The sequence below is a fragment of the Chroicocephalus ridibundus genome, chromosome 2 (genome assembly GCF_963924245.1).
Source record: "Chroicocephalus ridibundus chromosome 2, bChrRid1.1, whole genome shotgun sequence".
Taxonomy (NCBI): domain Eukaryota; kingdom Metazoa; phylum Chordata; class Aves; order Charadriiformes; family Laridae; genus Chroicocephalus; species Chroicocephalus ridibundus.
The window spans coordinates 26,325,022-26,352,034 of record NC_086285.1 but is presented as its reverse complement, the minus strand read 5'-3'; the positions used below and the strand labels follow the sequence as shown (position 1 = coordinate 26,352,034).

The following is a 27,013-nucleotide window of genomic DNA, read 5'->3' as shown; positions in this document are numbered from 1 at the left end:
GTGGGTCATACCATTGTCTCGGGGGCGGCGGGGGAGTTCCGGGAAGGCCCATCCCGTCCCGCCCGCAGAAGGCGGCTCCTGTCAGGGCGGAGCGGGCGCGCAGCGGCGCCGGGCGGCGGGTCACGGCCCGGCCCGGCCCGTCCGCCGGCATGTGGGGCAGCGGCAACCCCGGCGGAGGGGCAGCGGGAGCCGCCGCGGTGACGGTCGTGCTGAGCGGGATCCGGGACTGCTTCCTGCGCTTGCCGCCCGTGCTGGCCTCTCACCTCCGCCTGCAGCAGGTACCGGGTGGGCCCCGCTCGGGGCCGGACGCAGGGACGCCTCGGGCAGGGGGGATTATGGGAGAGCAGCGTGTATCCCCCCGCCCCCGGCATCCCGTTGCTATGGTGACACGGATATTCCCTCCTCCCACAGTAATTCGCCAGGGATCACCGAATAATGTGTAAATTAATCTTTCAAGTGGGAGGTGAGGTGGTAAATGAGAGCAGAATCAGCATTCTCGGTGTACGTAAATATATATTCCTTATATTCCTGTATGGAAAGGGACTCCTGCCGTGCAAAGCTCTGTTAAGTCCATGGATCAGTTGCAGGAAGCGCACCTTAGAGCGAAAACCAGAGCAAAGCCTGCGTGCATCTCTTGCGTGGCCAACATGAGAATTAAGGATCTGCTAGCAGAACAGACAGGGCGAAAAATGGCCAGAATGGGTGAGTGAAGAGGAGGAGGGGGGAGCGAAGTGAGGGGGTGGAGCAGCGCTGGCAAAGCCCCTCTTGGCCAGGCTGGCCTCACCCAGCGCGTGTACCCCGTGAATTTCTCAGGACCAAGAAGGACATTTCACAAAAGCAAAATCACCTGGACTTGTAAAAACCTGCTCTTTTTTCTTTGGGGTAGTAGAAGGAGATTGGTGGGGTTGCAAGAAATCCAGTACATGTGGATACCAGAGCAACCTGGTCTAGCAGGAGGTGCCCTGCCCAGGACATTTATTCCTGTTCCAACCTGGAACTAGATGATCTTTAAGGTCCCTTCCAACCCAAACCATTCTATGATAAATGTTAGCTTAGTTTCTGCTACGGTTTCTGGATGTTTTACAAATTTGCTGGCAAGAGATAGGAAAAAGGAGTTATGGTTTGGGCCAGACAGGCCAATGAGACGGTCCTCACGTAGGCACGTGAGTCCACAGGAGCACATTCAGCACGTGTAATTGCTTTGAAGTCTTGTAGTGCCATTCTGTACGTAGTTGGTTATGGCGGGCTCCTGCTTTTACTTAGCATCATCTGCAAAATGAAAATATACAGTCTCAAAATCTTGACAGCAATAGCATATTAGATGCAAACTCAAATAAAAATGTTAAAAAGGGGATAAATAATTATGTTAATAGATTACAGTGAGTAAATCGTATAAAAACTTAAATGGAATCAAAAGCTAAATTTAATTGCTGACGGTATTAGGTAAGTGGATGATAAAATAGTCTATGAAACTCAGCCTGGTGTGAAGATTAAGATACTTGGGCAGAGCCTTTGTTTGCGTAAATACAGGGAAGAGCTGTAAATTAAATACTATCCTTGGTAAAAGGATCTTGGAACCATTGCAGGTATTCTCTGAAAATGTTTTTAGAGTTTATCAAAAAGTCAAATAATGTTTTATATTATTAGGATAGAGTTGAGAACAAAACAGAAAACGTCACTATGTTAACAAGTAAATCTGTGGTATATCTACAGTGTACATTGTCTTGGTCACTTGATTTTCATAAAAATGGTCATTTTGGAAAAAAAAAATAGAGAAAATGCCAGTTGAGTGATACAATGTAGGATATAGTCTCTTTATGTGAAAACTGACTGAACGTATTAAGACTCTTCAGTTTGGAATCAAAATAGCTGAGCGGTTCTGAAACAGGTAAAATCATTTTGGTCTGAGTTTATGTGATTTGTGACTTATTTTACACATTCCTCAGCTCATGAAAGCGTTCTTGGTGTCCACGCATGTAAAGTTTAAGCATATGTTTATGTATTTTCCTCAGTTGGGAAATAAAGATGTGTAGTTATACATTTATGTAAAATATTTATTTGATAGACTATAATACAGAAGAAGGGAAGAGGAATTATTTTCCTTGCTTAAAAATAGTCCATAAAAATTAAAAGCTGTTCAACAGTTGAAACCGGCATGCACTTCTGTGTTGAGAGTCGTGCAAATAGGTAACATGGAGAAGAATTCTAAAGAAGGTCATGCTTAATAAGTTGGCCAGTCTGCCAGAATTAAAAAAAAACCCTGTCATTGCTAATAGAAACACCCTGTATTACCATGTTGTAAATGCTGCAAGTTATTGGCAGGGAATATTAATTAAAATAGGGCATGTAAAATCCAGAAAATATTTTTAATCACTTTGGTCTCTCTAATCAAATGCAGTTTAGGTTGACTCATAGTCATCTTGTTTGATGTTAATTCATTTTATTTCTCTGAAACTCATAGGGCCAAGCTGTGAAAGTATCGTGTGGTCATCAGCCTATATTTCTGAGCTGGATGGAAATCAGGCATCGAGGTCACCAGGGTGAAAATATTGCAGAGATTAACAGACAGTTAGCAGAGAAACTTGGCATTACAGATGGACAACAGGTTTGAAATGCCATCCTTTTTTCTTATTTAAATAAAGAGTATATTGCAAGATACCTGGAAAAGGTAATAATTTACAAGTTAGCTATGACCTTCTTGTTTCACGTATTTAGACAATTGCTTCATTTATATCTGCTCATAAGAAAAGTTAACGATCATGAAGTGTCTCAAATGTGAAAAGATTTGCTCTTTAAATCAGTAACAATTGCCTAAATAGTATTAGGATAGGCTTGTGGGTAGGTCTTTCCAGGGTTGGAGCCACTATCTGCAGTGCCATTAATTTTAGGAAAATACACTTTTAAGCAATTTAACAATTTGGAAATTATCTCTTGAGACTATTTCGCCTGGAGTTCCTGTTATTTTAAAGTAATTATTGACTTGCTGCATATTTCTTCTTGTTTGACTTGGGGTTCAAATTTTCATACCTTTTTTTCTCCCTTTCTCACCATATGTCCCCGTGTGTCCTGTCTTTGAATGTGTATTTAATTTGGCCCCTTAACTCTTGGACGCTGTGCTAAACTTCTTGTAAATGATTCTTTCATCGGACAGCAGTTGAAGAGATGCCCAAGAGGCAGACAGAGCTTTCTGACACGGGACTATTAAGATCTCAACATATCAATAGGTAGAGATTTAAACAAACAAGAATAGAAAAGTATTACTCTACACAATGTTATTGTATCGTATATTCATATGTGCCTATTCTCTCATGTTGAAAATTTCATTCAGAATAATAGAAAACATCAAAGAATGTGGCTGAAAGCAGTGTATTATCTTACCTTGTTTACTTTTCTAGCATTAGTTCAGTGGCAAGGTAACTACCCTTTCTTGTTCTAGCAATTACTACCCTTCAAGAGAAAAACAGTTGACAAAGGAAACCTAAGAAAAACTCACCCAGCTGTTGCCTGGAAGTAATCATCTATACGATCAAATGAATACATGAATAGTTAGGTAGTTTTGCCATTGTTTTGGATTCAGGAATTGCACATTTGCTGTGTTTCATAGAAATTTGCTCTTCTATTTACTGTGTTGGGGAAAAGTTATTCCTCTCAACTCTTGCTTCAAACTGAGGACCTAGAGGAATTTAAAATCTATTGTTACTTTTATAAAAGCTGACTTGAAATAAATCTCTCTCAGAGGACAGGTAACTATGTTTATATTAAGAAAAATTTAACTAATTTTATTTTAAAATGTATGACATTATCTTGTTTGAAAATTGTTACTTTCTGTCAAATGGAACCTTTGGTAAAAATTAACTTTTGAAATACATGTATAATGCTGTCTGAAAAGCCTAAGCCACAATAGCTTTTATCATTCCTCCTGTTACACAGGACCTTAAAACTATTCTGTGGAAGTGGGGCTGCTTCCCATGACATCATTCATAAAGGAGCTGGTTTTGCTTTTGTGTTGTACTTTTGCCTCATTTTTTCAGATGTTTATGCCTTATCTAAATTTGTGCATAACTCAACAAATTTTCCAGCATTCTAAAGCCTAGGACATTTAAAAACAAAAATTAAAAAATGCAAAGTTGATTATGTGATTCCTATGCATTAAAGATTGATTGTTTGTTAGCTGATAAAGCTCTTGATGCTTTTCCCATTCACTTCCGTTCACAGTGTGCTGGAGTCCCCAGGCATACGCCCAACACAAACCGTTTCTAATATGTTGAAGATTGATCTTCTGCTTATGAATTACCTAGTGTCATTAAGAAGACGTATGTTCAAAGTAGTGAAAATGTATAATGAAGGAGATGTCAGTTTTCTAGCTGAATTAAAGATGGAGCTTTTCTGTGTTTAAAAATAAGAAGTTTAATGTTTTGAAATGGTGCTACTTTTGCCAGGTATTTCTTGAACCCTGTTCCCACGTCTCCTCCTGTCAGCAAGTAGAAGTGGAACCACTCTCAACAGATGATTGGGAAATTCTGGTAATAAAACCTTTTCCCCTGTTCGCATCCTTTTCTTACAGACGACAGAGCTTTTGACACAAGCAGTTTTTTGCCGAATGCCCTGTTCTTTTCAGCCCCTAAGGAGATACTAAATGTGCTGGGGTTTAATTGTATTTTAGATTTCAAATGGTGTTTTAGAAAGAGATGTAGATTTTCTATCTTCAAACAAATGTTGAAAATGTATGCAGTATTTAATTTATAATTATATTCCATTTTCCTAGGAACTGCATGCTTCCTCTCTTGAAAAACATCTTCTTGACCAGATTCGAATAGTATTTCCAAAAGCCATCTTTCCTGTATGGGTTGAACAGCACACTCATGTTTACATCAAAATCGGTAAGCAACAGTGAAGGCTCTTGTGGCACATTGCATAAGCTGTTTGGCAAGAGCGGATGCATTTATTGACCTGCTTTATTCATACCCAGGTACACTTACGCCAGCAGCCCCCTATGGGAGATTAGAACCGTGCACAGAGCTTCTGATATGTCCCAAAACACGTGAACCTGAGGAAAATATCACCAGCACGCCTTCCACAGAAAATGACATCTTGCTCAAAAGTTTTGTGAAAAGTAACATGGAGCAAGAAGAAACAGTAAAGGATCCTTTTGCCAAAGAACCTTACTTAAAACCAGGAGTCTTTGAACAGAGTAAGGCTGATGCAAACATGACGTTTGGCTCAAATGTTCTCCCAAATATATGGAATTTCATAGGGAGCATTTTCTCTCATACATCTGAGCAGAAACAGAAGACTTTGTGTGATAAAGATGAAATGAGCACCTTCAAAGACAAGCTGCTGAACTTAATTCACATGGATTCCACCTTTAGAGTATGTCAGTCCCAGCCTCCCAGTGTACAGAATGCATCTGCCACCCATGCGTTTCTGAAATGCAATGCTATTCACGTTTTTCCATGGAATTTAGAATTTATTGATTTGGATCCAAACCCTGTAGTATCTTATGGGAAAATTAATCAGCTGCTTTCCCCAAGACAGCGTCATCAAGAAGCAAAGCCAAATCTGCCATTGGAAAAGCAAAAGCATTTGACTAGTACGCAAGACAAAAACCATTCTAATTCTAATAGCAGTCAAGAATCCAGTGAGGGATCTGTTGTTCAAATCGTTTGGAACGGATTTGAAGACCTAAAGAGTGTCATAGAGTATGGCCACAGTGGGGAAGCCCTACATGTTGGAAGAGTTTGGGTCAGTTTGAGCACACTATCTTTTAGGCCTTTTATTGGATAATATTCTCTATTGGATAATTGTGGAACTGGCTAATTAACATGCAGTTTTGGGATATAGACTTTGTGTTACTCTCTCAAGTAGAGTATACTAGAATCAAATAGTATTTTCTAGAGCTGTGCTTTGCTAAGCCGTCTCGTTCTGAACTACGTTACTTACCACCATACTCCAAGACGTACGGTGTACTCTGGGTTTCTGCACCCTTAGCATTTTTGCACCAAATGTGGAAAATTCTTCAGTGTTTCTGGAAGGAATGCATGCTTTCTTCAAAATCTGTTGGTATCCACTGTATTCATGAGAACGTGAAAGTATCTACTTACATACATTCAGTACTGCATAATGAGATTGTTTTCATGAGTTACCACTTCAAAATGTGCTTTGGAATCTAGGTGTCATCAAATCGTAAAGTGATGGGATCACATATCCTAGTTCTACACGGTGTTTGCAAGTGCTGTTATATGCTCTTTAAAACACATCTTAAAAAATAATATCCAATAACTAGCTTTTATGTAATCTAAACTATTTTAGTTTTTATATACTATTTTGCAAGGTAGCACATGTCCCAGCATGCAGACACAGCTTGTTCTGTTAGAACTGCAGCCTGCTTATGTTCTTTCTTTCCTGGAAGCACGTGTGGGATCAACAAAAATAGATAAAATGCACTCCAAATCACCAGTTGACTATTTTGACATAATATACTTTTCACCATTCACTTTTTTTTGTTGAGAATGAGAGCAAGAGCCTGCAGTGGTCTTTACCACTACGTCTTCTGAGAGACGTACCAATTTTCCAAATGCCAGCAACCATAAAGTTTTTCAGACCTAATAAGCATTGATGAGAAGTTTTCAGGTTGGATATATGTTTAAAAAACACAGAATATTTTAAAATTAGTTTTCTTTTTAAAAGGGGCAAACTGACTAGTACAGTTTAGAGAGACTGGATTTTCTCTCTCTGTGCTGCAGATGTGCTTAGTCCTGATCTGTGCAATGGCCTATTTATAGTAACCTGCCCCTGTAAAATTAATTTTAATCGGCAAATGAAAGTAGGGTTGTTGTTTTTCTATTCTACTGAAAGCATTCTTACAACATTCTAAGAATTCCTCCAAATTCTTCTTTTCAACCTTTTGGGTTTTATTTAAAGAAGTTAGTAGATGGTCAACTATAGTGAGCACTTTTACTAATAGGGTAAAAGGCAATTAGATGTGTGCATGAGAGAACAAGATTTGGATACCACCACCGATTTTGTGGTTTCCTTCTTAATTCTGTTGCGGATTACAACCAATAAACAGATCAATGATCAAATGTAGAGATTCTATTAATGATGAAGAAACTGATGTTGTATTATATATGCAATGTTATACCTGTTTTACTTTCTGATATTTCCTTTTTCTTTGCTTTTATTTTAAATATTTCAGATTCCAGATGGTCTGAGAAAAAAACTACGTATCGAAATACATTCAACAGTCCGAATTAAGTCAGTTGAATCTATTCCTAAAATTCCAGTATCTCTTACACTGCAACCCAAACAGAACTTAGTGAGTTGATGTTCTTGGTCACGTATTTGTTTGTATATCGGAAAACTGATAATGTTGCTGTTGCTCTGGTCAAGTTTGTGGGGTTTTATGTTTATTTCTTTTCATTTGTTAGCTGATAGTTCAGAAGTTTTCTATCATGTATGACATAATTCCAAAGGAATTTCTTTTTTTAATAATTCCTTCCTTTTTTACTATGTAAGTATATTAAGAAGATCTATGATCTACTTAAACAAGGCTTTTCTAGTAACACTATTTTGTATTTTGATCAATGATACTGTAAACATCAAGCCATTAAATTTTATTTTACACTTGGTAAATATTTCAAATAGTTTGGCACGCTCTCTGTAACAATTTTCTATTTAAAGGAACTGTCAGAGGTCACAGAGAGTAGAGGAAACAGAACTTCTGAATTTTGACTTCTAGTTTCCTGAAGCTATTAGAGGAAACTTGTGTAGTACCTTTGAAATCATAGGGTCTTCCATTATTCTCAAATTGTGAAAATTTCTGATGGCTTTCTTATTAAAAAGGATGTTGACATAAGGAGAAATGGCATTGATAGGGAAAATATACATTTTCTGTTTGATTAGGTCTCAACCAAAACAATTGCTGTCAAAATAGTAACAATAATTGATAATAATTTTGTGTCTGACCCTCATCTGTAGTGCATTAATACTGGTTCAAACCTAGCAAATTTTAAGTGTATACAATTAAGCCTATAAAAACAAACATAAAAAAGAAAAAGAATCGTAGAGTTAAAGAGGAAATATCCATTTTAAGTCGTCTGGGAGAAGAGATGCTTATACTCTTCAAATATTGCAGTGCCCAGTGGATTTCCTAAGACAATCGCAGTAAAATTGTAGATTTTATATGCTATTTAGTTTTTTACTTCCTTTTAATATTGTTTTTTTCCCCTCATGCCAAAGATTTAATTTTCTAGGGCTATATCAATTGAATCCCTCTGTTTTTCCTGTAAGCGAGACATATCCAGTCTTCTGAGCGAGCATCTGTGACAGTGAGAACATACTCAGTACCAGTTCGCGCAGCCTGTCAGATGTAGCTCTGGAATTACATATTTCTTCATAATGTGCCGCAGGCTTGTTTCTGTGTGACACTGGCCTGATTATTTCCCATGTTAGCTGCCCCTCAAAACTTTAAATGCAGCACTTCCCATCACATAAGGGCTTATGCAGGTTTGTTCTTTATCCCTCATATTCTAATTTGGTTTCTTGCCCACAGAGGAATGGTTCAACTGTATTTTTTTTCTTTTATGTTGGAGTTAAAAGAAGTATTCTGTAGTAGCCTGCTAAAAATCATAAAAAGTAGCTTTTATATGTTTTAAATACAGATTTCTCCTTTCCTTTCTAATTGAGTTGAAGTTTCTTTTAGTTTTTGATAAACAGACAAATGCGGAAAGAAATAATGACAGTAGCTTTCATTTTCCTTTCTAAACGCTGCTTCCATGGCATTGGTTGATTCCCGCTTTTTTAGACAGGAATTATGATTCTCTGACTAGGAACTCAGCCACAAGATATGTGACCTAGACTCAATTCCTTTTCCTGCTCCGTTTATCTAGGTGATCTGGGGTAAGTCGTTGGGTCTCTTTGCCTGCCTGTTGAAGTTTGTTGGTGGTGCCCCTGACCTGGATGAGGCCAGGGTTCTTTGTATAGGAAGCAGGGTGTTCAGGGAAGAGAGGTGTGTAGTGTGCACCCAAAATAAGTTACAGGTCAATATCAGTGCATACCTTGGGTGCTCTTTCAAAGCCAGGAGCTTAGTAGTGCTCTTGGATCTGGCAATACAGATAAGTAAAACAAGAATAAAAGCTTTTCATTGCCCTTGCATCAGTATTTCAAAGAGAACATCTTTATAGGTGGTGCAAGATTCAGCTGTTGCCGTAGCAAGGGCTAGACAGGTGCTTTCCATAGAGCAGTTGATAGAAATGATGGTTGTTGGCAAAATGCTATTTTCTAAATAAATAAAACTTATTGTCTTCTTCCATCCCTCTGCTACCATAAGAGAAATAAATGCCTCATGCATAGGAAGAAAACAGTTTTACTTACTAACACCCTGTTTTGTTTTATTTCCCTCTTTTCTTTTTTCCTATGTAGCATAAAGATATACATGAAGATGATGTTAAATCTGCTTTCAGTTCTTGGCTGCAGGATTCCACTACTGATGATCACCCATGGATAATGAGAAGCACAGACTGTATACACCTGTCTGTTAAAGAAGGTAAGGATAATACTGTCTGGTGCTGTAGCTGTCTTAACTGTCCATTATGGAATTTACTTAGGAAATAATCTCTACACTGAACATAACAGATACCTCTACACTCAAACTGTAAGCATGATTTACGCTTTAATAGTGATTAACCTTTTTTGTTCTTTCATTTTGGATTATGTCACAGTAATTCAAAATACACTAATCTGTTTCATCTTATGAGGAATAAAAAGTGAATTTATTTGGAATTTTAATAGTTGTTCCTTGGGTTTTTACAGGAATGGAGGAGTTTGTCCTTAGTGTAGTGCATCCTGCGCAAATGGAAGAAAATAAGTCTCAGAATATTTTTATACTGAGTCCCAGTTTGCTGCAAAAGACTAATATACAAGTAAATATCACATAGTATCAGGTATCAAGTAATTTAAATTGTTATATTTGGTTAAAAATATATTACATTCTATATATAATGTATTTTGCTTTCCATTTTAAAATAAGTATGTCAGTCTGATCATTAAAATATATCTTCATTCTTTATGTGTTATTTTATAGCCTCAGCATTGGTGAGATTCTAGGCATGCCACACTAGTTACTGAATTTCATAGTCTATATTAAACTCTCAGAAAAATCAATTAGCGCAGAGGGAGGTCAGTACTGTCCAAGTCTGAGCATGCTGTCTTTACATTTAGTTATTCCTTCCCATAATACCTAAACCACTGGAAAATCATTTCACATTGTATCTGGCGGGAACGGTAGCTTGTTCTGACAAAGATGAGACCCAAGCTCAGACTGCCTTCTCTTCTGTATAGTTTCTGTGTGTTGTTTCTTCAGTCTTTCTGTTCTCAGGAGAATAAATATTTCTATTTAATATTAGGATTAGTGTTTCCATCTATAATTCTGGTTGAACCAGTGCCCATGACTCCGTGTTTATGGTTCTAGGAGTGGGATGACATTTCTTTGATTTTTAAGCTGATACAGTTAAATTTTAGCGGAGAGTTAAGGTGTCCTGTTTCGGCTGTTTAGAACAGAGTTTTTCTGCAAAACTTAGGATTCCTGTTAAAAAAAAAAAGTAAAACAAGAGCTTTATTTCTGTTGGTCGTAGAGAAGTACAAGAAAGCCTCTACAAATTGTGCTAGTGACTGGCACTGAGATGTAAGGGGAAAGTGGATTTCTTAATAACAGTGTCAGCATCTTCTATACCAGCCTGTTCTTATCTGAACCTCTTTATTAGCCCTGTTTGCCTACCCAGCTTTCCATACTAGCTCCCCGGTGAACTGAAAATGTTCCTGCAGGTGAAAAAAGCCAGGTGTTCTGTCAGGTGACTTTTCACCCAGATCTGATTGACTCTCTTGCCTCACAAGTACTCCTATCAGCACAACAGGGGAGGGGACAGGAGAAGAAACAAGTAGTTACAAGTAGGGAAAGTGACGATGGGCCAGTATAAACAGCATTTGGCCTAACATCTAATCACAAGTTGTTATATCACTGTAAACACTGGATTGTATTTTGGAGATAGTTGTATCGATGCCATTTTACCAACGCGTCTTTCTTTCAAGTGCAATAAGCTTCAGCAAAGTATACATGCAACATTTTCTTTACACAATTCTAAAAAAGTAATTTCTATACTCTTTTTCTGTAGGTATATTTAATGTAAAGTACTAACTCTTTCTTTTGTTGTAGGTCCTTTTACATCCTCTAACTAGAAAAGCTGATGGTGATAGCCAGCCACCTATGAGTGATACAGACAGGAACCTTCCTTACCACAAACTAACTGATTTAGGGTGAGACATTTTCATAGTAGAAAAAATGGAAATTAAAAGAAAAAGAATATTGGTGGAAATGCAGATTTCTTGAAAACTAAGCCAGATCTAAAAAAAACCTCTGCATCTTTTGGCTTATGTCAGGTTCAGACCTTATCCTAGTGTGTGCTGATGGTTAATTTTGTCCTCTGAATGGTCTTACTGAAGTGAATAGAAAACTCATGTACTGAAAAGTTCACCGTGTCTTACAATAAGATGGGAGGTCTCAGAACTGCGCGAGTTTCAGCAGAAATACACCTCGTTCAGTGACTCTTGCAGTGCTTCTCAGTGGTGTGAAACAGACCTCTCTGTAGCAGTAAGGGATACTGGGGTAGTTGGAGGGCGGTTTTAGATGGGATTGCCAGATGAAGCTAACCTTATGATATGTTGCAGTCTTGTCTGTCAATCCTCTTCCCGCAGTAACTTAAACCTGTTTACTTGTTTAACTAAATTTAATGGTATGGGTCTCAAAGAAACTTAGTTCCTCCAAATTTTATCAGAATTTTCAGGTCAGGAGAGAAATTCAGAATTATGTCTCCACTGGTAAAAGGTGCAGTGTAATCTCAACAGCTACTTGGTTAAGCTGCTAGGTGGCTAGTGACAGTGGTATAGTCTGGGACTAGCCATAGGACACGCTAGCTCTTTCTCAGCAAATAAATAAGTAATATGTAAAGCTGTGGTCATTAGTGTAAGGGAAGACAGTGGTACTGTGCAGCAAACCTGAAGCAAGGATGGGGCAGAGGGGACACGAGAGACTCGGACTAGTGTACAATCAGCGTTGTGAAATGTAACTGAGGATATTAATGAGGCCTTGTGAAAGGCAACTGAGCATATTATTATTGAAGAGGGAGTGGGAACTGAGTAGTGTGGTAGGGATGGGAGGTGGTAGGGTAGAGATGTTAGAAACCAGGATTCATTTGTTCATTCCATTTCTCATGGAGCAACACTTTTTTGTTGAAAGTTGAAATACAAAACTGATAGCCTTGCTGTTGTGGACCTAAAAAGAGCACTATTTTGCTGAAAGTCACATAGATTTAGGACAGGTGAAGGATAAGGATGTCTTCAAATGCACTATGTGCTGCTTTATTTCTGAAAAGGCTGAGAACTTTTCTGAGCCAGGCATGCTCCATGTTTTACCAATTTGTTAACATTCCTTAGTGGGTTGTTACTCAGACGCTCATATAGGTGAAGCCCCGAAATATGGTTCACTCTTATCTTCTAAGACCTACCCCATGCTAGGGTGGTGTGGAATGACTGGATAACCTTTCCATTGCATGCGTGTTCTACAACGTCTGTCTGTGTCCCCTGTGTCACCACTGTAAAATAAAGATGCTGCTTCTTCAAATTGAATTGTCCTTAGCTTTTTCTTCAAAAGGTGAAGTACATTGAAACGTGTCATCACTGAAACTTCACCATACTGCAGGCTGTTATTCTTTACATCACGTGTACTGATGCTACCCCTAGGCTATATAATGCTTTATTTGCTTTTCAGAGGAGTGGACAAATTAGGAACATCTTCCTTTGAACACATAAGCCACAGTCTTCTGGGACGTCCTTTATCTCAAAAGCTGTCCGCTATTGCTGTGGGACTGCGAAGTGGAGGGGTGCTCCTCACAGGAGGAAAGGTACACACTTTACTACTCTCTACTTGCAAACCCTCCCAGATTGTTTTCTGTAGTTACAAAACTGTTTTCCTTAGTTTTCTTTGATACCATGCAAATTCCAAAGAATTAAAGAACAAGCTGAAAAAAGAGCAGTTGACTGAACAGAGTTAATTCGGTAAGACATTATATTATATATATGTATACACATTATATGCACACTTCATCAATATATATTCATATTTCATGTGTGTATATATATATAATGTAAGTTTTAAAGATTGCTACCCATGCAACCGCATGGGTAGCATGTGTTTATAGTGTAATAAACACCTCTTGTGTCTGAAATATTTGAATGAAAATAAGGATATAGTATTTTCTTATGCCATTTTATGTTATAATACAGTGGAGTTAATACACTTATTTTCCTGTTGCCTCTTAAGGTGATCCATTTAATACCATATTCCACTGCAACTAACAGATGTCTTAATGCTAAACTCAGTGGAATCGAACACTGTCTGTAGTGGATCTGTCCACTCTGGATTTGTTTATACTTCTGTCATTCTAGGGCTTTGGTCTCTACCAAGTGATATAAAGACAGAATACGTATATACGTTTGGTGAGGAATAAAACCCATGTGTGTACAGCTTTCCCAGCTTGTTAGCTGTTGTATACTGTGACAAAAACTCTACATAAAGAAATAGTTCTGTCAATTTATATTAGCTCACATTTATTTTTGTAGGGAAGTGGAAAGTCAACATTAGCAAAGGCCATCTGCAAAGAAGCATTTAATCGACTGGATGCTCATGTAGAAGTAATTGATTGTAAAGCTTTAAGAGGTATGATAATTTTTTTTTAAATCTCAAATGTTGGCTGTATGATGAAGCAGCACAATTACAAAGTTATTATATGTAGTCTGAATGATTTTTCTAGTATTGTTACTGCTTTTTGAAGGATATTTGATGCCCCACAATGAGTATCTTTAACAGTCTGATAAAATACATAGCTGCCATAAGCGTATTTCACACTTTTATCAGTTTCTGTCTCACGTACAACCACCAAATACAAACCCTGCTTGCCATGCTTATTTCTGATTGTTACAAGATAGGAAGAAGTTGCAAGTTGGAGTGTGTGTTTTTTTTCTGCTATGCTAGGTGGAATAAATGTTACATTAATGGATACCGGTATTACTCAGTGAAAGTACTGGCACAAAATTGACACAGGCACCAAAGAAGGATCGAACAACCAACTGAAACCTGATTTATGATGGCACATTTATTAGCCTAGAGGATGTTGGCACATTTATTAGCCTAGCGTATGTTGGCAGTAGTTATCTAACACTCATGATTATAGATGACGATGAGATGAATCCTTAGGTTTTGTGAGTTCAAAATAAGTATTTTGCACCAAAGATTGAAAAGGACAGAAAAGGCTCTTTTTACTCTTTCGTTTACTGGCTTTCCCAAATAATCTTGGTGTTAACAGATGCAGACAATACTCAACTGCTTTCTTACAGAGCCCTTATATTGCATGGCTATACTCTTTTTGCCTAAGTCCCTACTAAGCTCCATGTTCCAGAGAAAAAGGAAAAGACTGATAAAGACCTAGGTCCTTTGCTCTGAAAAATTTTTCCAATTGCGGGACTCTTCAGTAGCTAATTTAGAGTGCTGCTGATACTGCTCTCTTTTTAACAGTCTAGAAATTAGACCTGTAGGCTTTTATAGTGGTTAATGAAAGGTGATTAATCTCATTTTAGGACAGATAAATCCTTCTAGTACTTTTCTGATTGAAGATGTGAACTCTTTTCTTTACTGACTGTTGACTCTGGTTTAGTCTTGGTACCTGGATTTATAGGAGTAAAGTTAAGCTACGCAAATCAAAAAAATACGTGAGCAAGACATAGTCAGTCTGATTATTTTTTTTCCTGATAAGTTTCGTCATTAAAATTGTATTTCTGTTTTAGGAAAAAGATTAGTTAACATAAGGAAAACTGTGGAAGAAGCTTTTTTAGAGGCAGCATGGAGACAACCATCCATTGTTTTGATGGATGATCTTGATCAGATTGTTGGAGTACCTTCTACACCAGAGCATGAGAACAGCCCTGAAACCGTTCAAAGCAATAGACTTGCTTATGGTAATACCGTGCTACATGTGTCTGCATAAAAATATAATGCAACTTAGAACTTCTTATACCTGAGTTGTATTGTCCTACCTGGACACTTCTGTCTGTATCATTGTTACCTCTGGACCATGTAGTATTCCGTGGCAGGGTTTCTCAAATTATGGTTTTCAGACCATTTGATTATTCCTTGGAGACCTACCTTGCATCCATAATTCCTTTGACTTTCACAATACTAGATTGCTTATTTTCTAGGCTTGGCATCTATTTTTATTCTTATAACTTTCCCTTTTTATTTGCATTGAGGGAATAATATTTCTGGAACAGTGATCATGGCACACACAAAAAAATCCACATTTAATATCCTGTGGTAGATATCATCAGTGATGTTACAAATTTAGCTTTTAAAGAGCACTTCTAATGGCTGTTTTTTAATGGAACATACTGTCCTAGAAAAAATAACTTTACATCTTTTTTTTTTTAATTAAAAAAACAAACTGTAAACATGGGAATAAAATAAATAAGTAATAAGATGTTATGTTTTGTGTGCCCTAATGTTGTCCTCCAATACGATAGGAATGTCTGTTATGAAATGCAGAATCTTTTGTTATTTTGCAATTCATGGAGCAATGTCTTCTGTGTTTAGTTTTGAAAGATCTGATAAAAGAAGTTATTTCCATGGGGAGTTTGATTGCATTAATCGCCACAAGTCAGTCTGAGCATTCCCTACATCCTTCCCTGGTTTCAGCTCAAGGAATTCACATATTTCAGTGCTTCAAATGTATACGATCTCCAGATCAGGTAAATTCAGGTAAAATGGTTAAAAATGTTGTTTGCCTTCCCTGCATCCTCAAATACAGTACTGGAACAGCTGCAAAAATAGTAGGTTACACCTGAAGATGAGAAGAAATTCTGGAAATCTTGGTTGTTTCATGATACTTAAATACCTCAGAAGTTACATCTGTCATTATGAAGTTTTAAAAAAATAAAAGCAATCCAGTGAAAACTCCCCATTGGCCCCACTCTCCTTATCTTCAGTGGTGAGAGAAGGGTGTATTGAGAGAACATTTCAGTTCAACGTAAAACAAGTCCAGTTGTCTGACATAGGTGAGATATATATGTCTCCTTGTTACCTGCAAGGGGATTCTAGAGGAGCAGCTTTGAAAAAACCTGTAAGTCACTACAATTAGATAAATGAGATTAAACCTAAGTGTGTTTTTTTCACTGCACAGAGGAATAAATATGTCCCTAGAACGTGTATTTTTAAAATGTTATTAAAATTAATTTTATGGGAAGGTTTTGGGTTGGTTTTCTGTATGAATTCTATTCCTCCACTTTTGAATATTTTGAAAAGTAAAAAGGATAGAGGGAAGAATAAACAGTATAATTTAATTGCATGAGAAAGCAGACACTTCACCTGTGCATGCCCTAATAACATGACACAGACATGTCAACTCATTTGTATTTAGCACCAGTTGTCCCTGCCTGCTTGTCTTCTGTCACAGGCTAGCGAGGAGAGGATTCTGCATCAGATACAGTGTAGCTTTCTCCCACTTCCTGCAAGTCTGCTTTTATCGTTTTTAATAACTAATACATGAATAAGGATGAGACATCACTGGAAAAAAGTTGGGATCTCAAAAGATACCAAATTATCTGATGTGTTTTTATCTAATGCAATGTATTTCATCTCAAATGTATTCTACTCGTATCAGCAAAATGAAAGATGTTTCTTTTCCTATGAAACAGACAAAAAGGGTGTAAAACAGTAGAATCTGGGCAGTGGAGGGTTGTATTATTATATTTGGATTTAAGATAGCTGTAGCAAGGTAAACATTTAATGTTATAAAGCCAGTGAATTTATTGAAATTCACCTGAAGAACTAACTTTAGTTTATATTCATGCCTGCTCAGAGTTTGTTATTTGAAGGTTTGTGGCATGTAAATATTTAAGGAAATTTTAGTAACTCGTATGTATTTACTTTTTGAATTTCTGAAGTCCATATAAATAGTAAGCTCAATATACACTTGCTGCACAATTCTGTTTTTCAGAAGCAAAGATGTGAAATGCTGCATTCTATAATGAAAAAGAAACTGAACTCTGACATAAAGAATTTCTCTGATCTTGACCTCCAATGTGTTGCAAAAGAAACAGAAGGTTTCGTTGCTAGAGATTTTACTATGCTGGTTGATCGTGCCATTCATGCCTGTGTTTCCAAGCAGAATGCATTTCAGAATGGAGGTATGTTGACAACAAAATCTCTTATTCCGTAGTCTTACTTCTGTTATCCAGAACCTGTGGAATAATATAGAAATAAAAAGGCAGTTTTCATGTTTTATCTTTAAAATATATTTAATTGTTACATACTGTGAGGAATTTGTTACTGGTAGGCTGTGTGTTCTTTTTTGTGTTCAGGATTTTTTTTTTTCTTTTCTTAAGCAGAATTGAATCTATCAACTATGGATTTTCAGAAAGCTCTGAAAGATTTTACTCCGTTAGCTCTGAGAAATGTCAACCTTCATAAACCTAAGGACATTGGCTGGGACAGGATTGGCGGCTTAAAAGATGTGAAGCAAATACTCATGGATACCATCATGTTACCTGCAAAGGTACCCAGTTCTTTTAAATTAGTTACCTGAATTTTGTGCATAATGTTAGTAGGGGAAGAATGATTTTTAAGATGTGACATGGTATTTTACAGAAAGATGACAGGTATGATTTTAAGCTGCTTTTGTAGCTTCCCAGTCTTTAGCTACTGGAAAACTCTTTCTCCTTCCCCTTCTGTCTTCTAAGTACAGAAGGCAATGGCTCGTGCTTTTCTACAGATCAAGTGTTGCTCTAAAATGTTGCAGTATTGCTAACATCATCTTTGCTACACCCTCGCTGTTGCAGGGTTTGTGATTAGTCTCTGTAAAGATAACATTTCCAGCTGTCTTCTGCAGTGCTATTGCTAGAGGAGTACTCTCTTTTGGATGAATGCCAATCCATCAGTTCCCCTTTATTTTATTTTGGCCTCTCTGCCTTGCTTAAAACTTCCAGCATTGAGATGAGCCATCCATTTCAGTCTCTTCAGAGAAATGACTGAAGAGTTTTCTGTATAATGGACAGACTCTTTTACCGTATGCTTACATAATTTAATCACATCACTCAGTGGTTAAAATAGGAATTTAGAAGTACCAATATGTGCATTATAAGGCTCTAGTGGATTCCTATTCTGTCCTGTTTCCTCTTGGTAGAAAATGCCACATGTTTGTATTTTAAGTACCTATGAAGCCTCAGAACCCACTTCAGCCCCAGATAAGCTAACAACGGTCCAGATGAGCTCTTGTGATAATAATGTGGATAAAAGAAATTAGACACATTCTCTTTAGACAAAAGTCAACACTAGTTGGTGATGTTACAGTACACTGCAGAATAATTACATATTTTAGAATATGTCTTGTTGAAACTCTTTTCCAGTATCCAGAATTATTTGCAAACCTGCCCATACGACAGAGATCAGGAGTCTTGCTGTATGGAGCCCCTGGAACAGGAAAAACACTGTTAGCAGGAGTAGTTGCTCAAGAGAGTGGAATGAATTTCATCAGCATCAAGGTAGCAAGATTTTGAAGATTAATTGATTCATTTTATTAACTTAATTAAATAACGTAATACCTGTGAGTATCTGCTTGTGACAACAAAGTACCAAAGTAAGAAACTCCCATTTAAAATTCAATATGTCTCTGGATATCCCACCATCTGACTTCTAGTACTTCACCGTTTTATTACTGAGTTGGGGTTTTTTTTGGTATAATTATTCATTAGGCATAATTATAAAATTTAATTAGGTGTTCTTAGTTTCCAATTTTTTATAAAAAGATCCTGGATTTAAACTTTTTAAACATACTTCAAAATAGTGTAAGCCATTGCCTTGTGATACTGTGACACGTGTTCTGTTATAGTAGAAAAATAGAAATTATTACTTTAAAATAAGTTGGAATGCTTAAAAGATTCTTTTTGTTTATCTAGACCCCTCTGCTCTTCTGTATAGAGATGCCACTCTCTTAGTTATAAGAAAATGCACTCTAGTATATGAAATTGATGTTGACATTGAATCACACATTAAAACTAAGAGACCTGTCGTGAATGTTCTTTTCTGATTTTTTTTTTTTTTTTTTTTTTAGGGACCAGAGCTGCTTAGCAAATACATTGGAGCAAGTGAGCAAGCAGTTCGAGATATCTTTAACAGGTTGGCTTTGTAAAGATTTGCGATGTTATTAATGAATTTTATTGGTTGAAGCTCCAAGAAATAGTTCTGTTGTCCTAAGAGAGACATGGCATCAGATCACAAAAGCATCTGAAATAATCAGTTGTGCTGAACCAGATGTTCATACCTTGGCAAGTTCAACTTGACTGCCGTTATTTAAGAACTGACCATTTTGGCTCAGATCAGGAGAGCACTTTTGAAGCTGAAGTCCTAGTTCTCTCCATTTAAAGTGCGTTGGTTCACGTCACAGAACTGTCTTGGAAAACACATGCTGAATTTCTTTCAGATGATTTCAGGAGACAGTTAAGTGTGCCCCAACTAGTAATTAACACTCTGTACATAGGATCATACTAGACTTGGTATTGAGGTCCTCGGTGACAGTTGGTTTTTTTTTTTTACAAATCTGCCCTTACTGACCCTCAGTGCTTACTAATGTAAACATATCCTGCATAGCCTTTGATTCTCGTGTAGTGTACAGTGGGGGCAGTCTTTGTGTTAGATGTGCATAAGCCAAGACCTCATCTGCAGTGACTGGATTTTAGAGGTTTTGTGTACATTAACACGACAGTTGAGTACTTTAGAAATTATAAAGTGAGTAGAAGGTATGTCATCAAAATGAGCAGTGATTCCATTGCAGTCCAATTCTTCAGAATCTCTTAAGTTCTGCAGAAAACAGATTTTCTGTTCTCTTGTTAAAGATGACTGTTCTCTGAAGCAAAAAGCAATTACCTTTAATATTTATAAGCAGTTTTACCTGTGACCCAAACGTAAACAGAATTTAAGTATTCCCTTTGTTTTTTTCCTTTTAGAGCTCAGGCGGCTAAGCCTTGTATTGTTTTTTTTGACGAGTTCGATTCTATTGCTCCTCGCCGAGGTCATGACAACACAGGAGTTACAGACCGAGTGGTTAACCAACTGTTGACTCAGTTAGATGGTGTGGAAGGCTTACAAGGTAATAATTCATCTGTGTGCTCCTTTCTATGCAAAAGTTTAGCAGATGTTAATGATATTTTTCTGCACTTTCCTAAGGGGTGTATGTGCTAGCTGCTACTAGTCGTCCAGATTTGATTGACCCTGCTTTGTTAAGACCAGGTCGACTGGACAAGTGCCTGTACTGTCCACCTCCTGATCAGGTAGGAAACAAAACATTTTACATGAGAGGCAAGGAAAAAAAAATCTAACTAATGGGCTTTATTCTCTTTTTCTTTATATTTAGTGGCATTTCAAACCTGGACAAAGTGGACTCGATTGCCCATCTCCAGTTATATAACAGTATAAATTCACTGATTTCAGTGTCAGTGTGTTCGCATAAAACTGGGGAAAGACAAGGCTGTTTACTATAGTCTTCAGGATAAAACCATGTTCCTGTGGATATAGCTGATTTTAAAAATAAAAAAATAAAAAATGAAACTAGTCTGCAAATTTCTACAAATTATGAGTCCAGTGGATCTGCCGTTTGCTTGAAGTGATGAACCAGAGCCATTCCCAACCCAACTCTTGAACTATCTGAAGTTTTCAGAGCAGTTTTGTTCTGAATTCAGTTGATCCCACTCTTCTTTACCCACATTTAATTTGTAATATTCAAGGTCTTTTTAAGTCATGCGTGTCACTTGTTAGGAAAGGAAGATTCCCGTTCATTTCAGTGGGGTTGGTATCAGGTCTTTGAGGCTGTACAATGTGTGTCTTCGATTCCCCGTTTTATGAGAAAAAAATTAGTGCAGTTCATTTTCAGATTAGATGGTGTATTTAACAAATACCACATCATTTCATTCTGAAACACACATGAAAAAGATGAACCTGTGCCTTAAGAACACAGTTATACTCTCTTTTACTTTTCTTTGGTAAACTTCTGATTTGGAATATGATCATTCAGGTAAACAGAAGTTTTTCACTTTGTCATACTTCTCTTTGCAAAAGGACGTATGAGTAGCAGAGTTCACCTTCATATTTTTATATATTTCATATATAAAAATCCCAGATATTAACGGATATTTAGAGAAATATACTTCCCTGTATGCTGCCTTTGGTACAATTTCTCTTAGACTCTTCAAAAATGTATGCCTATATTTTAAAGATGGATTACTGTACAGTGTGTCCTATATGTACTTATACTAGAGTAGTACCTTCTTTAAAAAAGATCCTACCTCCCTCAGATAGGAAATTGCTTGTGACGGGGCAAAAGCACTAACAATTAGGACAATGAAAATAACACGTTGCTTAACTTACATTTTTTTTTTCCTCCTTTTTTACAGAATTCACGCTATGAAATCTTAAAAGCCCTCAGTCATTCCCTGTCCTTGGCAAATGATGTGGACTTCCAGGATTTGGCAGCAAAAACAGAACGGTTTACGGGGGCTGACCTAAAAGCTTTATTGTACAATGCCCAATTAGAGGCAATCCATACTAATTTAGCTTCAGGTTTAACACAGGTAAATAAAACTGATACAAAAGAAGTCTCTCCTCTTTTTATTTTGATGTTGATATGTTTGAAAGGGTTAATTTTATCCATGTTTTTTTAGCAAAATTATGTTTAATAAGATTTAGTTTTCCTATATTTGTATACAGAGGATTAAAATCTTAATGTGTTATTCAGAAAAATGCAAGAATAATGTAACAAATTAGTTTAAATACTTCTTAAACACAGGTGGTTTTCATTTTATGGTGGATGTTTAATGTTAAATAGATTTTTGTAAGCCAAATCTGAAGAACGACTGACAGATCAATATGAGGGATCCCACTCAGTTTCTTAGGAGCAGCTAGCAAATTCAATTTTGAGGCAGCATGTTTTTGGATGGTGGAGGAAGCAAGATGGTGGCTTTTGTGGAGTTATTCCAACAGACTGAGTTTGATCTAAGGTCAGGAGAGAAGTGGCGAGAGGATGGTGATATCTGAAGTGGCCTGCACTGGCTCAGCTTCCAGGCATCAGCTAATACTTGCACTTCTAAGGTACAGGATCCCACCCTTGGTTTATATCCCTTATGCGACTGACAGGTCCTTTCCTCTTGTAGCCTCTATTCAGCTACCTCTCCTCACATTTTTAATGCCTGTCTTCTGGTTCTAGCTGGAAAGGGGCAGGTATGGCTTCCACTACTTGGAGGTCAAAGGGAAGGGTTGGGTCAGGGGTGCAAAAGCAAGGAGACCTTTTGGGTTCTTTTTGTCCCGGCTGTTACCAAGGGATGGGGTTCCAAGGATCTGACTCTTAGTATTGGGAAGGATCTCCAGCATATCTTCCCTAATAATCTTTTCACTTGTAACATCATTAAGTAAGTAGTTGAAATGATTATCCCCCATTAGAGGAGGCCATTGTCTAAAGCAGTGGTCTCTGGAGTGGTGTGCACCCACCCCAGGGGGTGCACAAGACAATCCATTGCGGTGCAGGAATAAAATGTTTGAGCTTCAATAGTACATGTGTATAAATTACAGATAAATAAATACGCATATATTTGGTGGAGTGTGCTCGGAGATTTTTTACTGATAGGGGTGTACAATCAAAAAGGTTTGCAGACACCAGTCTAAAGCAACAACTGTGGTTTCCACATCAGCACGGAACATGTGTTGACTATGACTAAAGATGAGTACAGCAGTTAGGCACTGTAAGAGTAGACTCACTACAATCTCCTAGAGCACTTTACACAAGATAACTAAATTGCCTGGAGGGAATGGTTGAGACAGAAGTGATAGAGTTCTACAACAGAAAATGTACTTGAAGTTTCCCAACACTGGCTGTTACTGAGAGAGACATTTAAAAGCAAACAAATGAAACCTTAAGATTATCTCTTCAATTATTTTTCTATCATGAAGACAGAAAGTTACATGTAAAGGCGTTGGATTTTCTTAGCAAAATTATTGGTAAATATACTCCCAGAGAAAGACAGATTAGTAGAATCAAATCAATACTTTCGTTTGCACCGTATATGAAATTGTTAAATGTGTTTCAGATTGCAGTAAGTTACAATTTAACACTTATAATGTTCTGTTCTTTGTCACAGGATTTTGGTTCTAGTTCTGATAGTGACTTCAGTCTCTCTTCCATGGTTTTTCTGAACCACAGCAGTGGCTCGGATGATTCAGCGATAGATGGAGAAGCAGGGCTAGAGCAATCTCTTATTTCTTTAGACATGTCTGACCTGCTTCCTGAAGATCCAAGGTCCAACATGTATCGTATTTATTTTGGAAGCTCTTATGAATCAGAGCTGGGAAATGGAACTCCTTCAGAATTGGTAAATTACTAGCTTAATATTTTGAATTTTCTAAATATTATCAGTTGTGAAGCAGAAAAATTGAACTAAGCAAATGGTATGGTTTTATAAATACAATTATGTCTGCTTTGTCCTTCAAACTGTCTTCAGCCTATACCTTGTGGTCCACAGTGGGGAAGAAGATGGAAGGATGTGATCTGACAAAATAAAATATGGATTTCTCTGCAACTTTACAGGACTTTAAAATCAAAATCCCAAAATACCACTTAATCCCTTATAATCAAGCAAACTGCATTCATACTAGATCTTACTCTCTGCTCTAATGGCTTGTAGCCTTCCAAAGTTTAGTGCTGAAACAGTTTTTTACTTTTTGGTGCTGTTTGTTTGGGGTTTCTAAACTTAGTTTTATTACTAAAAAATGACTAAACAATCCATCTTTCAGTTTCCAGTAGAGTGTGCATTAATGGGACCATGGGATTGTGTAAATAGCAGAAGTAAGCCTTCGCTTCCGTCGTTGCTCTTAAGCAGAATTCCTGTTGTTGTAGTATCACCTTGCAAGAAAGGAGCACGTTCTCTGGCTTGTTTGCAGATAGGGATGTGCTGTTGCCTAGTGATCAGCTGGCCCGCTCCTCTCGCTTGTCTGCCAAGTCAGCAAAACAGGACATGCTGCCTCTGAGCTCCTTACGGTGAACAGATGACTTCAGAGTTTGTGTGTGGTCCGTGGGACAGTCATTTTCAAGATCTGTTGTAGAACTGTTATTACAAGTAGTTATCAAAGTTGTGAGACTCTGGTTTTCAAAATTGTCTTGCATTGATTGTTAAAGCCAAAAATAACTCATCTTGACATTGGAGAACAAATTACTGACTGCTAAGGTGCTTTCGTACATTTTGTCTTGCATTATAGTGATAGTGTTCAACTAATGTATCTTCAGAGACTTCCATTTTCCTCTGATGGAAAGTTCTTCAGCAAGGCTACAAGGACTTCGATCTCTTAAAGTTGTTGAACTTGAAAGTTGCGTATTTTATCAAGTGTACAGAGAATTTGAAGTTGATGAATATTTAAATTATGAGTCATTTCAAAGCTAACTACATAAACTTGCCCAGATTTCAGAACCACTGGTTTTCATACATAAATAAAACAATGGACTTAGTAGACTTTTATTCTTTTCTGAGATAGGCCATTGCAAAAATATTTAGGTTTTTTCCAAACATGAAACACTTCATTTTCAAATGTGTACTTTTCCCCAAACATCTTGGCAAATTAACCTAAATCTTTCTGTTCAAAAAGTTATGTATGTGATATATTTTTAAGAGAAAGTACTCTTTTTGCTGGTGGGGGCAAGCTTAAACTGAATTGTAGGCTAAATCTTCATGGTGGAGTTGCTTTTTTGGATCCATAATGAGTTAATGTATTTCTCCTTGTGCACAATTTAGAGCTCTTTGTGTTTGTCTGGACCAAACTCTATAACTCATGATTTTACCAGCGTGACTGAGAGAGACACAGCATCATCACAACCTTCAGTGCTTAGAACAGCTTCTCAAGAAGACTCCCTGGAAAATAACCAGGAGCAGCAAATAGAGCACCTGCGGACAGAAATCAGTGCTATCAAAGCCAATTACAGAAGCAAGAATGGAGTATGGCAGTTTTTTCAGTTATTTAGTCTTAACACTCTTCTGTTGTTTTCCCACACTTCTTCGTATTTCAGTAAATAATTTCTGCAATAATATTAAATATAATGTAACAAAAATAGCAAAGATAAATGATATCTGGTTTGAGGAGAAATAAGTCAGATATTAAGCACAGTTATTTCTGTTATTAATACTGAAAGGGGGGGCGGGGGACTTGTGATTGTATTTATAATACATTCGTCTGTACATGTAGTGAGGCGGTTCCGGAGTTACTGATTTTCATGGCACTATGTCTTTGTTTCTGTGGTAATTTTTCCTTGTTTGTTCATGGCTCTGTTTTCAAGGAGGACAGCACCCTTAATCAGTCAGTGCTTGCCAAGAACACTTTAATTATTACCCAGTCCCATCTGATGACTGCACTTGAGGGTATAAGACCATCCATTAGCCACGATGACTGGAAGAATTTTACTGAACTGTAAGTATTACTTTTTTTTTTTTTTTTTGTAATTGTGTATTCAGTGGAGATTTGGTCTTCTCACACTTCTTATTCATCAGAAATACAATAGTTATTTAATGTGGGGAATGGCAGAGTTGAATAGCTTCTGACAACAGTTTTTTTCAGAAATATTGAATTACACACGAAATATTTTACTGGTGCATTGCCTTTTATTGGTTTTATTCATGTAGGACCTAGAAATTCTAATCACAGACCAGAAAACCCTTGTATTATGTTCAGAGCTGTACCAGTACAAAGGGGCACTGATTCTCTGAGATCAGAGCTGGGTCCTTCTGGCTCCCACTAGGTAATAGCCCCTCATATTTTCAAATTGCTGGGTTTGACTCTCCATATGGGTCTTTGCAGCTGCTGGTTTTGGGAAAAGGCAATAATCTGCAGAAAAGGAGACTGTGTCTCCTTAGACTTGGAAAAGACCTGGAGTGAAAAAGCTGGAAACTGGCATCAGGATGTTCTTTGATCCCACCGGCGGGTTCTTCTGACATGAAGATTGTTAGGGGTTGTCTTCCTCAGCTGATACATGGATAAACAGGTCTTACAGCAGGGGAAAGAGAGAAGGAAGGGATGGGAAAGGAGGAGAATGAGAGGTGCTTCCCAGGAGCCTATACTGCCCTGTCCACTTCTGTTCCTTGTCCCATCTGCCCTCAGGCCCAAGAAGTAAAAATAAAAAATAAAAAAAAAAAAAGAGGAAGCAAGGCAGAGAGCTCTTGGAGTTAGGTTTGTGGGTGAAAACTCCTCCAGGTCCCCAGGTCTGAGGAGACATGCGCTCCTCATTCCCATAAAAATATATGTAAACACCTGTAGTTCTGTGTTACATTGATGTGTATCTGAAGAGGCATATGCAAACAAAAGTATTTAATAAGAATTTGCTAATATCTTTTTCTGTTTCCAGGTATGACAATTTTCAGAATCCCAAGAAGAGGAAAGGACAAGCTGGCTCAACATTCAGACCGGGACAAAAAATGACTCTAGCTTAGTAACTTGTGTATTTGCTTGTAACTGCTAAACTGTATCTGGAAATTACAAATGTGATTAAATCAGATTATTTATATTCATATGGATTTATTAATGCAGCAGTTGAAGATAAGTTTCTTTTAAACTTACATGCTGTAAAATTATGTCACATTTTATTTTGAAGAAAATTGTCTTCCTTCAGATTGATATTAAATTTTTGAGAGAACATTGGTTACGTTCTGTCCAGTTGTTTATCGCATAAAATTTTGAATTTTGCTTTTTATCAATATAGTTGCCAAAACCTAACAATTATTTCCTATCCCTGTTTATTTCTTCACAACAAATAGATTCTGTTTGGATAAACTGTAATATCTTAATAGTGGAAATATTTTCCAAAAATTCTATAAAGCCATTCTCTAGTGGCCT

At 37.3% G+C, this 27,013-nt stretch overlaps 1 protein-coding gene across 1 annotated transcript; it reads left to right on the top strand.

Annotated features, from left to right (window-relative positions):
- Positions 1–3: 3 nt before the first annotated feature.
- On the top strand, positions 4–26,873 carry PEX1 (peroxisomal biogenesis factor 1). Its single transcript, XM_063324831.1, has 24 exons — positions 4–278; positions 2,462–2,605; positions 4,440–4,523; positions 4,766–4,880; positions 4,970–5,742; positions 7,196–7,315; positions 9,421–9,544; positions 9,811–9,920; positions 11,210–11,310; positions 12,821–12,953; positions 13,672–13,768; positions 14,893–15,063; positions 15,695–15,849; positions 17,097–17,286; positions 17,488–17,654; positions 18,505–18,639; positions 19,209–19,273; positions 20,101–20,243; positions 20,321–20,424; positions 21,544–21,720; positions 23,281–23,511; positions 24,925–25,125; positions 25,464–25,594; positions 26,526–26,873. Exons 1-24 carry the CDS (start codon positions 150–152, stop codon positions 26,608–26,610), a joined length of 3,885 nt encoding a protein of 1,294 aa, XP_063180901.1. The 5' UTR covers positions 4–149; the 3' UTR covers positions 26,611–26,873.
- The last annotated feature ends 140 nt before the right edge of the window (positions 26,874–27,013 follow it).

Coding starts and splice junctions, on each gene's coding strand:
- PEX1 (XM_063324831.1), top strand. CDS start 150: ATGTGGGGCAGCGGCAACCCCGGCGGAGGGGCAGCGGGAGCCGCCGCG. Junction 7,316..9,420: donor TGCAACCCAAACAGAACTTA/GTGAGTTGATGT, acceptor TTTCCTATGTAG/CATAAAGATATACATGAAGA. Junction 9,921..11,209: donor TGCAAAAGACTAATATACAA/GTAAATATCACA, acceptor CTTTTGTTGTAG/GTCCTTTTACATCCTCTAAC.